Source organism: Cucumis sativus, chromosome 1 (genome assembly GCF_000004075.3).
Source record: "Cucumis sativus cultivar 9930 chromosome 1, Cucumber_9930_V3, whole genome shotgun sequence".
NCBI classification, from domain to species: Eukaryota; Viridiplantae; Streptophyta; class Magnoliopsida; order Cucurbitales; family Cucurbitaceae; genus Cucumis; species Cucumis sativus.
Window position 1 is genome coordinate 27,666,408 of NC_026655.2, and position 13,007 is coordinate 27,679,414.

The 13,007-nt window shown below is 34.9% G+C and overlaps 2 protein-coding genes across 3 annotated transcripts; one reads left to right on the forward strand and one right to left on the reverse strand.

Moving 5' to 3' along the window:
- Positions 1 to 322: 322 nt before the first annotated feature.
- Positions 323 to 5,417, forward strand: LOC101212624. Its single transcript, XM_004138984.3, has 5 exons — positions 323 to 658; positions 2,414 to 2,728; positions 3,212 to 3,413; positions 4,403 to 4,631; positions 4,887 to 5,417. The coding sequence occupies exons 1-5, from the start codon at positions 560 to 562 to the stop codon at positions 5,134 to 5,136; spliced, it is 1,095 nt and encodes a 364-aa protein (XP_004139032.1). The 5' UTR covers positions 323 to 559; the 3' UTR covers positions 5,137 to 5,417.
- A 1,554-nt stretch (positions 5,418 to 6,971) lies between these two features.
- Positions 6,972 to 12,092, reverse strand: LOC101212860 (nuclear transcription factor Y subunit A-1). Of its 2 annotated transcripts, none has more exons than XM_004138985.3 (6): positions 11,853 to 12,092; positions 9,893 to 10,171; positions 9,293 to 9,408; positions 9,025 to 9,096; positions 8,201 to 8,362; positions 6,972 to 7,763 (listed from the first exon to the last, which is right to left on the reverse strand). In XM_004138985.3, exons 2-6 carry the CDS (start codon positions 10,158 to 10,160, stop codon positions 7,572 to 7,574), a joined length of 810 nt encoding a protein of 269 aa, XP_004139033.1. In that variant the 5' UTR covers positions 10,161 to 10,171; positions 11,853 to 12,092; the 3' UTR covers positions 6,972 to 7,571. The 2 variants fall into 2 exon arrangements, with proteins under 2 accessions (XP_004139033.1, XP_031735950.1); XM_031880090.1 differs by lacking the exon at positions 11,853 to 12,092 and adding an exon at positions 11,590 to 11,835.
- Between the last annotated feature and the right edge of the window lie 915 nt (positions 12,093 to 13,007).

A 13,007-nucleotide genomic window follows, 5' to 3' on the forward strand; every position in this document is an offset into this window, starting at 1 on the left:
CAACTTCAAAGAGTAATAGAGAATTGCTTTTTACGTACCATGAATAAAAACCTGAACCTATATTGAAACAATATCTTGGTGTGGAACGTCCGTCGTTTACGTTGTTAGCTCAATCTGCATTAACAAAACCACTTAAAATAAATGATGTAATTTGTTTATACGTCAAGTATTAAGAGACGATATTACTCGACGCCAAGATCGATATCTTGGAAAATTAGAAGTAGAAGAAAATAATTTGAAAATCATAATATTGAGATTTTGAAATATAAAAGGAGATGTTGGTAGGACAAGATGGTGAAATGGCAGAAGTTGATTGGTTGTGATGAAGAGAAGGGGGCGATGCTTGTTGGTGTTTGTTGGTGGTGAGAAAAGAGGGTTGAAAGTGAAGAAATTCAATTCATTAACTTTATTTTTTCTATCATTTCCTCATTAAGCTTTCACGAGCGTTCCCCAATTTTTCTTCTTCGCAAACAAAACGCACCCACGGGGGCGAAGTAGCAACGGGAACAAATCAAAATTTCCCCTTTTTTCTTCATTTTTAATCAAATCGGTTTGTGAGATGAGGAAAACAGGAGGAACCGAGAAGAAGAGGGTCAGAAGGCAATCAACTGCTGTTCAAAATGCTGCCAAAGATCCCAATTCCGATACTCCTCCTAGGGTTTGCCTTCTTTCCTGTCCTTTTTTTTTCCCTCTAACATCTTCATTTCTCCTCTAATTTTTTTGTTTTCTGATCTGGGTTTTTCTTGCCTTCAAGAGAGAACATTGCTTTCAGTGTGATTATTTGTTTGATTCTACCATGACCCAATTGCCGTATCCTTGCCATATGGACATTTGATGTGTTTTTGGACATGTTCTATGAATCTCTCTTTTGGATTCTTATATTTGCCTTTTTGCTTTTCCGAGAAATGATTGATGGACGTAAAGTTTTCATAATCTGAAATGGGTGGTGGCGTGTGATTGGAGGATTCATTAACTCTACCATCTATTTCCAAGATCGTGCTAGCGAGCATCCATTGTTTTGGTTCCTTATTGAAGAAAATAAAGGAAAAGGGAGTGATTAATGTGAATGAACTGCAAAAGGGTTTTTGTAGTTTCTCAGTTTTGCAGCTTTGTAGTGTAGGTAGATGAGCAACTAGAAGTTCAAATTGTAAAAGTAAAATAGCCTGGGCTTCAATGGATCGGATTTACATTCTCCCATGTGGGCGTTGTTAATTGTTATTTTATGGTTTGAATGTAGAAAAAGTGTGACTTATGAGGTTCCATCACTCTGAATCAATTTGCAGTTTGAGCATAGTTTTATATTTTAGTTACGAGAAATGAATTGTAATTTAATCGTAATTTAGCAACAAGCAACAATATGATATGATTGTGCTGAAAGCGGCCATTATTTTTTTACAATGTGGGGTGTTTGGGGATCCATAATAGGATTGGTTTGTCATGTAATGTGATCCAAATCCCATATTTAGATTAATCCGACAATTTTTAAGCCAACCTCTTTCTCACCGTTTTCATGCTTTACAATCTCATTTTCATTCCATCTTCTACCGCTAACATTTTCCAGCACTCCTCTAATTTCTACTAACCCTGATGACATTCTAGCTCCCCAAATAGCCCTTGATTCTTCTTAGTTTCCTTAGATGGATGAGAAACGTCTTAAATTACAGTGTGATGGTTATTAGGAAGTGAGTTCTTGAGTTAAAAGAGAGGGTAAGGTTAAAATGTGTGCGTTTTTGTTTCTAATAAGTTCTATTATCTCTGTAACGCTATGAGTTTAGGAGATAGTTTAGGGGAGGTTCATGAATGAAATCGATATCACCTCTGAATGAGAGAGATTCTAAAGACATGAAAGTAAGGTTAAGAAATGCTTAAAAGAATTAAAAATTACTACCTATACCAACAAGGTGCACCTTCCTTTTCGGTGACTCAATCAGAAGAACTCCAAGGTTAAGCGTGCTTAGGTTGGAACAATTCTATGTTAGGTGACCTCCTGAAAATTTTCCTCAAATGCATGTAAGTGAGGACAAAGCATGCTGAAAGAATCCGTGTAGGTTCGTGGAAAAAATTTTCAAAAGCCCTTAAGACAAGTAAGGATGATGTTTGTTACAACCTCTATCTGGTGCGTTTTTGTATTGGATTTTTCTGCCTTTTGGCTATCAATCACCAAATAACTATCTCCAACATTATGCTGAGTAAATAATCTTTGTGTGACTATCTGAGTATGATAAGGATTGGGGATGGTTTTGTTTATTTTTCTGAATTTTAACTTTCCGCGTCGCTGCAGGTCATGAATTGGTTGTTGGTGTCTACTTTTTTTTTCTTCTTTTAAATCAGTTTTCTAAATTTTTTTATTTCATTTTATCTGTCGCTGTTATCTCATCGTGGTTATCCTCACATGTATACTTTTACTTTTCAGAAACAAGCTGCAAAGAAGGATGTGTTTCAGTTGTTTTCTGAGAAAGTGAGAGACCACAAGGATTTAGAATCAAGATGGGCTGTTTTACAAGAGACACGTGTTGAGTATTTTAGAGGCAAGGATTTTGTTAGTTTTTTGAGAAATCATCCAGAGCTCAAGGATATTCTCGATTCAGATAAAAATTTGGAAACTGAAGATATTGGCAATGCATTGCTAAGTAAGAATCTCTTGGTTAGGTGTGATCGTGTGGTGAAAACTGTTCGTCCTGGAAAGAGAAAATTGTCTACATGGCCAGCACATCTGGAGATATTCCCGGTGCGGATTTTTTTTATGCATTATGTATTTCTTTTAAAGTTGGAGGTCTCATCCCTTTTCTCTTAAAAAAAAAAAGAAACTAGCTTTCATAAGGAAAAAGCCCACAAAGGGCCTCCGATCATGTAAAACAATCCCTATTTAATAATTATGAGAAATCTTGATAACTAAAGTAAGAATGGGAACATGAAATCTAGCCAGGGACCATACACCCATCATATCCCTTTTCAAGTCTCTAAACACTATTGTTACTCTCCCTCAAAGATCCTCATATAATGCACCCACACCAACAAGCCACGCTTCTCTCTTAAATAGATGATATTCTTGCTGATATGGATGTGTTTATAAATTCAGCCTCCTTAATGCAAATCTAAGCAATTGAGCAAGAAAGTTAATTATCAACCTGTTTCATAATTTAGTTTAATATCGTATATTCATATTCTCCGACCATTTTCCAGGTTCTGAATGTGCAACTCACTCTTGCAGGATCAGGTGTTCTCTGAACAGGATGCCTTTTTTGCTTGGACATTTGTTAAGCGGAGGCCATTTTGGCAGACACTTCTTTCATTTTGTTGGCCTGTGTTGACCCTTGCAATTTGCTTGTTTCCTGTATATCCTCATCAGTGCAAGCTTTTGATACTTTACTCATGTGCTGGGGTTCTGCTTCTTATACTCTCGCTTCTTTTATGTAGGTCATACAGCCCTTTTCACTGCCTTATTTTTGTGTTGTTCTTTTATATATTTATAAGTCATTCATATGCCCTTGTATTATTTCATTTTTTTCTCAATGAAGTAATTGTTTCTACCCAAATAAATCATTCATATAGTTTTGTTAATAACTTAATTTTGGGAGTGCTGCATCTGAAGCATTATGGTAGGATGCTATCAAAATTTTTTTAATGTGTCTACTTTTATTGGCTATGTTTAAGTTATAAATATGTCTGCTTTTATCGGCTACGTTTAAGTTATAAATGTGTCTACTTTTATTGGCTATGTTGGTTGACCTTTCTCTCTCTTTTTTATTTTTATTTTTATTTTTAAATTTTTAAATATTGTGAGTGATTGAGTGAGGTTTATGTGCACCTCGGCTATGAACTTTTTCTCCTTTTTTTAGTCAACATTTTTTTGGTCCTTTTCTAGAAGTAGTGTATGGGGAGAGCATAATTTCGTTTTATATTTTTATTTATTATTATTTTAAAAATAAGAAGGGCGGAGCACAAATCTTTTGACCTCCTTAAGTTGTTCCTTTAAGGATTGGACAACATCATAAAGTAATAATTGTTGGATAGCTTGGGTGGCAAAGTCAGCGAATGATTGCAACTCTTTCTAAATTCTTGATTGTTATTTGTGGTAGCTTGGTTGGTCTTGGTTGATTTGTTGATTTATTGTGGTTCTTCTTTGTACGTATACATTAACATTCACTTCGCTAGCACAATAAAAGGTTCTCTATTATTTTAGGGGTTCCCAATTGGCTTGAGCATTAGTAATTCATGTTTTGAATTGCTCAACTGCTCAAGTAAATTGGAACTTCTTTAGCCTTTACTGTCACTTTGTGGTTCTTATCAAAATGGCTTAGAAACTTTTATATATGACAGCAATTGTTGCATTAATGAATTAAACATCAGCATACCTTTGAAATGCTTATGCTGCATCTTATGCTTTCGTTTAAATTTGTAGTGAGGGGAGCAGTTTTTGGTTTATCGTATATTCTTCTGGGCAAACGTATGTGGTTTTTCCCCAATATTCTCGCGGAGGAAGCGACGTTGCGAGAGCTATTCCGGTTTTGGCCAAGTAAAGATGAAGAAGAGAAACCGAAATGGACAACTAGACTTTTTTATGCAGTGGTGGCTGTACTCATCATATTGCTGCTGAGGCACCATGCTCCCGATGAGGCTGCTAGAGCAAGGTTTGTGTCATACTCATACCTTTCTGAACTTTTATACAACTGAAGATAGAGTAGAGAAGTCTATAACAACAATCTATTAAGAACCGGCCTAGCAGGTTAGAATGTGGATCAGTTGCACATCGGTGTAGCATAAGAAAACAATTTGACAGCCAAATGTTATCTGACTTGAAAGTTTTCTGTTATGTATGGGCATCTGCTCCATTTAATTTCTCACTTGCTTTCTGTTCTTGTCATGAACTGCGTTGGCCAATGCAGATACCAAAAGCGTGTATCGAATATCATCGATGATGTTCTCGAATGGTCTCCAAGACTTGCCCTTTCAGGGATGATGGAGAAGCAGCAAACAGTGGTCAATGCCACAAATCCGGACCCCAACACGGCTGAGAACCCAACAAGTGACAGTACAGGTCCAGATTCTATCCCCGACCAACCTGAGCCTGAAACTATTGACTATGTAGAGCATTCTGATCAATATAATCACGACGGTGATCATACACATCAGTAGGCCTGTGAATCTTTTGAGGAAGAGAAGAACCATGATAAACGTGTTCCTATATGAGCTTTGTTTAATTATTATTTTTTGTTTTAAAAAACAGTTGGTTTTTGTTACTTATAACCTTTTTTAGGAGTCACAGAAGTTGGTTTATATCTAAACTAAAGTGAGCTTTTCTTACTAAATTCCTTCTTGATTTACACCAAAAATCATCTGTGAGTTGTGTCATGTACATGTAAAACTTTTCTTTGAAATGCTTCCTTCCAATCAAGTCACCTCTTTTTTTTGTGGCAGTCGTTTTCAGTGTTCGTTAGAAGTTTCTTCAACCTTGCCTGATTTCGATCGTTCCTTGCTGAGTTTTTCTTCTGTGAACCTGTCTTTCCATATCCTTGGCTTGTAATTTTGTCATTGTCCAGATTTATACAACTCTCCCAACCTCTCTTCAGGTTTCACTCATACAGCACTCATAGGAGGCAATTCTCTTTTTGATGGATGAGGTTTTGGGAATAAGAAACATCAAACAATTTTTTGGTGAAGCTTGTTGTTTCCATGAAGTTTCTTCTCACAGGATCTAAAATGTGAGGGATAGAACTTTCAACGATCTATAGAACTCAAGAACATAGTTGTACAATCTATAAAATAGATCCTCTTTAAGTAAAGGCATGATAAAACTTATGATATGATGGAACAAGATAGCATATGCTATGTGGTAGGTTAACACTAGTACTTGTAATTGGATCAATTTGATTATCCCAATTTGATTAGATGTGATAATTTAGTTCATATCAATTTGAAGTTTGAAGTTAATAGTGGAATGAATTATTATAATTTGTCATTTTGTTCAAATATAGCGATGTTTACTAGCTATTTATAACTTTTTCACGTGAATTTACAACTTTATAACTTTTTCATGTGAAGATTGATAAATTATTTAGGATATAGTGTAAGTAATTCCATGAGAACTATTGATTGAGATTTTTATGACGGGATGCTTACAAATTTTTAAGTATATATAAACACTAATCGTTTAACACTAAAATTTACGATATAAAGTATTATATATTTAATTATCTAATCTATAATTATAATTGATACCGTGAAAAAAGAACTTTGTTGATAATTTTATCCCACTCTTCCATTACTTGAAAGAGTTTCTTGATACGAATAATAATCATTCAAAATTTATACTGTTAATATTTTATTTAAGAGTAATGTTTTATTTTTACTCTTCATCGAGTAAGATCGTTGGAGCATCGTGTTGTGCACAAAGCTTTGGAGTATCGAATGTCAACAATTCTCTATTCTCTTTATCCTGTTTTGGTCTTTCACGACTTATGTCTAGTGATGTTTAGCTATTTTAGTAGGACTTTTGCCTATATGTTCTTGTCCTAAAAAAAATGTTTCATTTTGACAACTTATTTAATATAAAAATAAAACAATCTAAATCAAACTAAATCAACTGAAAAAAGAGAAAAAAAAACTATTTACTAATATAGAAAACCTATCAAATTCAACCAATTTAAGTTTTTTTTAGTTTCAATGTTTTTTTTGTTATTCATAACAATTTCTAAAAAAAAAAAAGAAAATTTATACTCTTTGTTTGTATGTAAAATCTAATAAAAATATTTAACAAAATAATAAGTTAAATTACACAAGAAAAGGCAGACTTGTACTCTTGTTTTCATGGAAGGAAAAGTAACAGTAACGAATGATAAAAGAGAAGTGAAAAAAAAAAGTTGGTTGCGCATCCAATTTGTAAAAGAGAAGGTTGAGAATGTAAAATCTTCAATAAAAAATAATGTGGAAAGACCCATGAAATAGTAAGAAGAATAGATTGAGCCATCCTGTTTCAAGGTGGATGAATTCCAAATGGGTGAGATGCATCCATTAATCCTTCCCTTCCATACACAAAATATCCTTTGGCTTTAAAACAAGTCATAGTCAAAGCTGAAGGAAGCCATTTAAACTCTATCCATTTCTGTACCTGAAAACTATAATTTGCATCAATAATCCGTCAAACCTTAGATACTCAAATCTAAAATCTTTCAAGTCTAAGCTTTGTGAATCACAATCACTGTATCTATCCTAAGCCTTATGATTCATTTAGTTTCACGCACTGCTAATATAATACAAGAGACCAAAGTTCTCACTCCCTTACGTCATCATAAACTATGTACAAAAAAGGCAAAAAAGGAGAATGGAATGAAGAAATCTCTTAGACTTTTGAGGAATCCTTTGAAGAAGTCATGAGATCCTATAAGTCACACATATCATTCACCATCCCTTTTTCTTTTTCTACAAAGCAACAGAACAACAAAGCCAAGAATGATTTGCCGCCTAGCATGCTTTGCTAGGAACTCAGTACTTCTAACAAACAAGCAATTGATCCCTCATTCCCCACTGAACAACTCTGGCCATTGTCTTGGCATTCAGTGCAGGTTGCTTTGCTACTCAGAGGCCTTGTTCGTCAAGGAGCTTCCGTTCTGCTGTTCAGAACCGTCATTTAGGCGGTAATCACTCTCGTTTACTTTATCAGAATGCTTTTCCTTTCCCTCAGCTTCGCTTTTCTTCGCAAAACGACCTCCACTACTTCTCGACCTTCTAATGGCATGCTGGTGTCTAGACTCATGAAGGTATGGCTGTTAAATAAGAAAAGTGAGCAACATAACCCAAAAAAAAAATGGATTTTTGCGAGTGAGGTTAACTATGATTGATTTAGTGGTTGTAAAATATGATGAGCAATTAAGCCTAAGCGTTTATAAAATAACTCCTGGGCTATTAACTAAAATACTGGCAGTTGGTTGATTTTTTAACTTGTTTAGATAGCAAATAGAAAACTAGAACAATAACATGTCAACTAGTGCTACAAGTTTTACAAGATATTAAACATGAACCAGTATGAGCTAAATCTATATCCCAATTCTACCTATCGATATTGTCTATAAGAGCATATAAATCTTGATTTGATAATTGCTTAAAAGATTACTCATAAAAATTCAGAAAGTCAAGCATCCCCCACCCCTTACACACGCATGCACAATAACAATCTAGTCCACTCGAAAGACACAAAATCCACCTTTCTGGCTTTTATTGATTTCTTCTCAGCCTCAGCTTTTGCACGTGCTTGCCTTCGCCTCAAAATTCCCTGGTATTGCTTTGCATTCACAAAAACGGGGTCTTGTGCTATCTCAATGGGCAATGGCATTCTAGCATGTGGTCCTCCAACCATGGGATAGCCCTGTCCATGACAAAAATAAACTACAAAGCATGAAAATTTTGTTAAGACTTCATGCAATGGAAACATCAATGCTATGTGTATTCCAAAGCTATACTGGATGACATACGTTTCTTTTAGGATTTAGAAAAAACATATATAAAAAAAAAAAGAGCAGCCTTCATTAAATAAATGAAAATTGAAGAACAAAATGTAAAAAACCCCTGGAGACAAACTACATAGTGAATAATAAAATTTGAATGAGAAAGTATAAATTTCACAAGCATTGTCCTTTGAGCAAGCTAATCCTGGTTTGAAGAGCATTGGATGTAAAAGTGTAGGTCCTAATTCAAATCAACAACATTTTACCACTCCACAGTGAATATAATATTTCATGAAATATCCACGAAAACAACCTTAGAAGAAAATACAAAAAGTTAACTGATTTTTGACAACATTCATTTCACGGATATAGAAGCAAAAGCACCAATTTTCATGAAGTTGGACCTGAACCCTTTAGCAGTGGGACTTGAAGTTCCATTTCTCAATAGGGTCAATGTGTTAATTAGAAGTGTCATTTTTCTTTTGATTTCAAAAGTATAATAGATGAGCACAAGCAAGTAATGGCAAAGATCATGACAGTGAAACCAATCTCTCGCATGTATGAAGTCGAGATAATTACATACCAAGGGCTGATGACCATAGAAGGCCATCATTCCTCCATAATATGGATCCTGATAAGGATTTGATGCACAAGCCTGCAACAGTACGTCAAGAAATTATTCAGTAATATAATACAAAATTGTAATTTGACCTTCTCTTTTTTGTTCTTTTTTTTTTTTTGTGGGGTGGGTGGGGTGGGGTTGGAGGGAACTTTAAATCAGGGAATAAATGCACAATAGTTTTAGTAACAAGATAAAGTACTTCCTAAGATTGGACATTAATTGAACTTACAATAGAGTGACCAACAAGTTCGAGTTGTGTAGACTGTGCCAGACATTCACCGTGCATTGCCGGCAAAGTGGATGAAACATGCTGCATCTTCTGAGGATCCTGTCTGTAGCTTCCCGCTGAAATCATTGAGATGTTACTGTTAATTTGGGGGGGATTCGGTGTTTTTCTAAAATATATAAAATAAAATAATATAATGATAATAATATTTCATCGATTTGTGAGTTCGACCATCCATACGAAAGCTTCTTACCCTGCACATTCCTCTGTTACCTATTTTTAGTAAGTTACAATGTAGTAAAAATAAATCCCAATATGGTAAACCTAATAATTATCATTGTGAATGGAATTGCTGCTTTTGAGAACCATCAAACACAAATATCTGAGAACAGCCAAAAGTCAATCTCTTGCTATATATTTATTTTCTTTTCTTAAGAGAGTTTCCCCAAAATAATTCTACAAAAGTTGTTCTCTCCATTTTCATAATAACCCCTTCAAATAAGATAGATTCAATATTGTCAGACACAAAACAGAAACTCAAGGACTGTGAGGTGCTAATCGGAGAGAGAATTTGCACTAATAAATATGGATTAAAAGATGTACCAGAATGTGGAGATCCAGTAGCTTGCACTTCTTTAGAAACATCATCTTCTTCATCATTTACATCATTATTAGACACAGATTGGCCATCATTTGACTCCGAACCACCATTAGGGAATTCAAGAGAAGTTGAACTGGAAGCATTTCCCCCAACCACAGGTAATGGAAAAGTATTGTACCCCATGCCACGCCACCAGGGTTCATAATAGATACTCGTCGATGGTGCACCATTTGAATCGAGCTGATTATTGGTTTCAGACTTTGACTGCATACCTTCAGACCCTTTGAAACAAACAAAAGAGCCTCAAGTTCTCAATTACCACAAAATAAAAACTTTTATACCAATGGTTAAAAAAAGAAAAAGAAAAGAACACCCTTTCCTAACTCCAGTTACTTATTTAAGTATTATTCCATATTGATTGAAATCTTAGATTCCGACATCATCCATCGCTCATTGTTTCGAGGTTTTTAATTTATGATGACTGTTAAGCTAACACAGATCCTTATCATGGAATTCAAAATGAAAGAACCCCATCGAACCAAATTGCACAGCTAGTTGGGGTGCTTTTAAACAAACTCTTTAGTCTCTTTCTTTAGAGAAAAGTTTTCTTCTTCCTTTACTTGAGCAAGTGCAGGGAGTAAAAAGTAATTTCAACTGCGAGAGACATAAAAACATAAACAGAAAAATAGCATATTTCTCATGATTCAGTCCTGTACTATTACATCTTTCCAATACCAATGTTTTTCATGATTCAATCCAGTACTATTACATCTTTTCAATGCCTTTTGACTAAATTGTTGTCCACGTTTCATTATTTTTATGCAATATGTCAGACACAATTTAGATCCCTGGATGGCTACACTCCCCTATTCACATCTCTTAAAATTTAGGGTTAAATTCTCCCAAAATTAATTTAACAATGCAAAGCACATTAAGTTGGAGAGACAAAAAGACAGAAAAAAAATCTGAAAACACAACTCATCAAAAAAGTATTAACCAGTAACCACATCATGTCACTGAGATCTGTACCAAATGCATATTTCCCACCAACAAAAGCAAACCTAAAGCTAACCCAGAATTTATTCCAAGTTAAAACTGAAATTAATCAACAAAACCAATAAGGAAGACTAACTTATAGATCCTATTCTTACAATCAGTTAATACCCAAAATCAATGAACTAAGTAAAACCTGAAACTGAAACATACACAATCCTAGAGAATTGATAAAGCTTCACCTTCCAATAGAACTATTTATCCTTGTTTAGAGATCCAAGAGAACACAGTCCCAGGTCATGCATACTTGGTGCATGATTAGAATTAAAATAAACAAAGAAGAGAAAGAATTAATCTCAGGTAATATAACTTCAGTTCTGGTCCCCCTTTCATATCGCATTTAAGTTGTTAAAGTAGAAACTAAAGTACAAATACATTCATTCACTAAATTCCCATCAACAGCTATCCTAGTTTCATAAGTTAAAAGAGTTTAAATTATTTCACCCGCTAAGTGTTGTTTGTAGTAACTCGAACTAGCTAGAATCGGGAAATCCAGACACACACACACACACAAAAGTAACAAAACAATCTTCAAAATGCTTTATCCAGTTTCAAACCGGTGATCATCTGACACATAATTATCCAGTAACCTTACAAAAACACCCCCCCACCCCCCACCCCTCCTAAAAAAAAAAAGAAAACCCACCTCAAATCCTCCCTGAAAGAAACCCAAAGAAGCACGGGAATTGTCATCCATAACAGACATGAATCAGCTAAACCAAAAGTAAATCCGAGAAGAAAAAAAACCAATCAAACCAAAACCCGAAAAAGAGGAAAAGAATCCCTAAAAAGGGAATTGCGGGAATACCCTAGAAATGTAACACCAGATATATTAGAGAAATAGAGGAAGCAAGAGGCATAGATAGCGAAAACAAAAGGAAAAGAAATTGAAGAAGAAAAATAGGTTACCGGAAGGAATTGGAGCAACGTCCAAATGGAGAAAAGGGAAAAATCTGATGGGGGAGAAGAGAAATCGGAGAGAATTCAAAATAAAATAAAGAATAATAATAAGAATTAAAGGAAGGAAAAAAGAAAAGTAGAAAAAGAAGAGGGAGATTGAAATTTAATCGTTTTGGTGAAATCCAAAAATGAAAAATTATAAGTAAGAAGACTCTTCAATGTTTCAACTTTAGAGAGTTTTTAAATCACAAAGCTATGGATATGATAATCTCACCCACTCTGGGTCCTACCAAAGCTATTTCCCTCCTTTCCTCTTTGCCACGTGGACGCTTCCTCCACTTCTTTGGCCTTTTATATTGGACCAGAATCTTCCTCTTTTCTCCCTCCTCATCTCTCATCTCTCATCTCTCATTTCTTTTTTTATGTACTTCTACCCTTCTTTTTACATCAACATTGGGTACACGGAAGCTGGGTTGGGTGGGGCTCAACCTTTGACATACAATACTGTTGTGGTTAACCGATGCTTTGCTTCTTGGTTTTTGGTTCGAAATGGATCATGAATTGTGTTGAATCTGCCCGATTTTTGGTGCTTATTGACTATTACTCACAACCTATTTTCTCGCCTCAATCAAGGTTCTACTAACGAGATCTTTTGTTGCCTTATTTATTTATGATATGTGCTTAGGGTCTTTCTATAATTCATAGAACTGGTGATAGAGGAAAAGTTGGTGTGATGAAGAGTTCTATAGCAAGAAGAGTTAGGTGATTGAGTGAAATAACACGAAGAGAAGTTCAGAATGAAGTGGGCGGTTGTAGTTTGTCACAAGGAAGAAAAAGGTGGAAAAAATGAGTTTAGCTTCCTGAAAAGATAAGACAAGGAAGAGTTTGGCTTCTCGAGATGATAATTAAGGTTTACGTCTCGAGGGAATGTCAAATCGGAAGTTGACAATTGGCTTACCTGTCAAACTTGATTTGGTTGTATAGTGTGGCAAAGTGGTATAGTGACACGTGTAAAGTTATGATTCAGAACTAATAGGCAAAGAGAGTAAGCAATCCAAAAGATGATTATATAAATATGGGTCTTTAACTCATATAGCTTGATTTACCATAGAATATTACAAAAAAAACACAATTTGCTAATATTTTACACAAATGTACCAAATG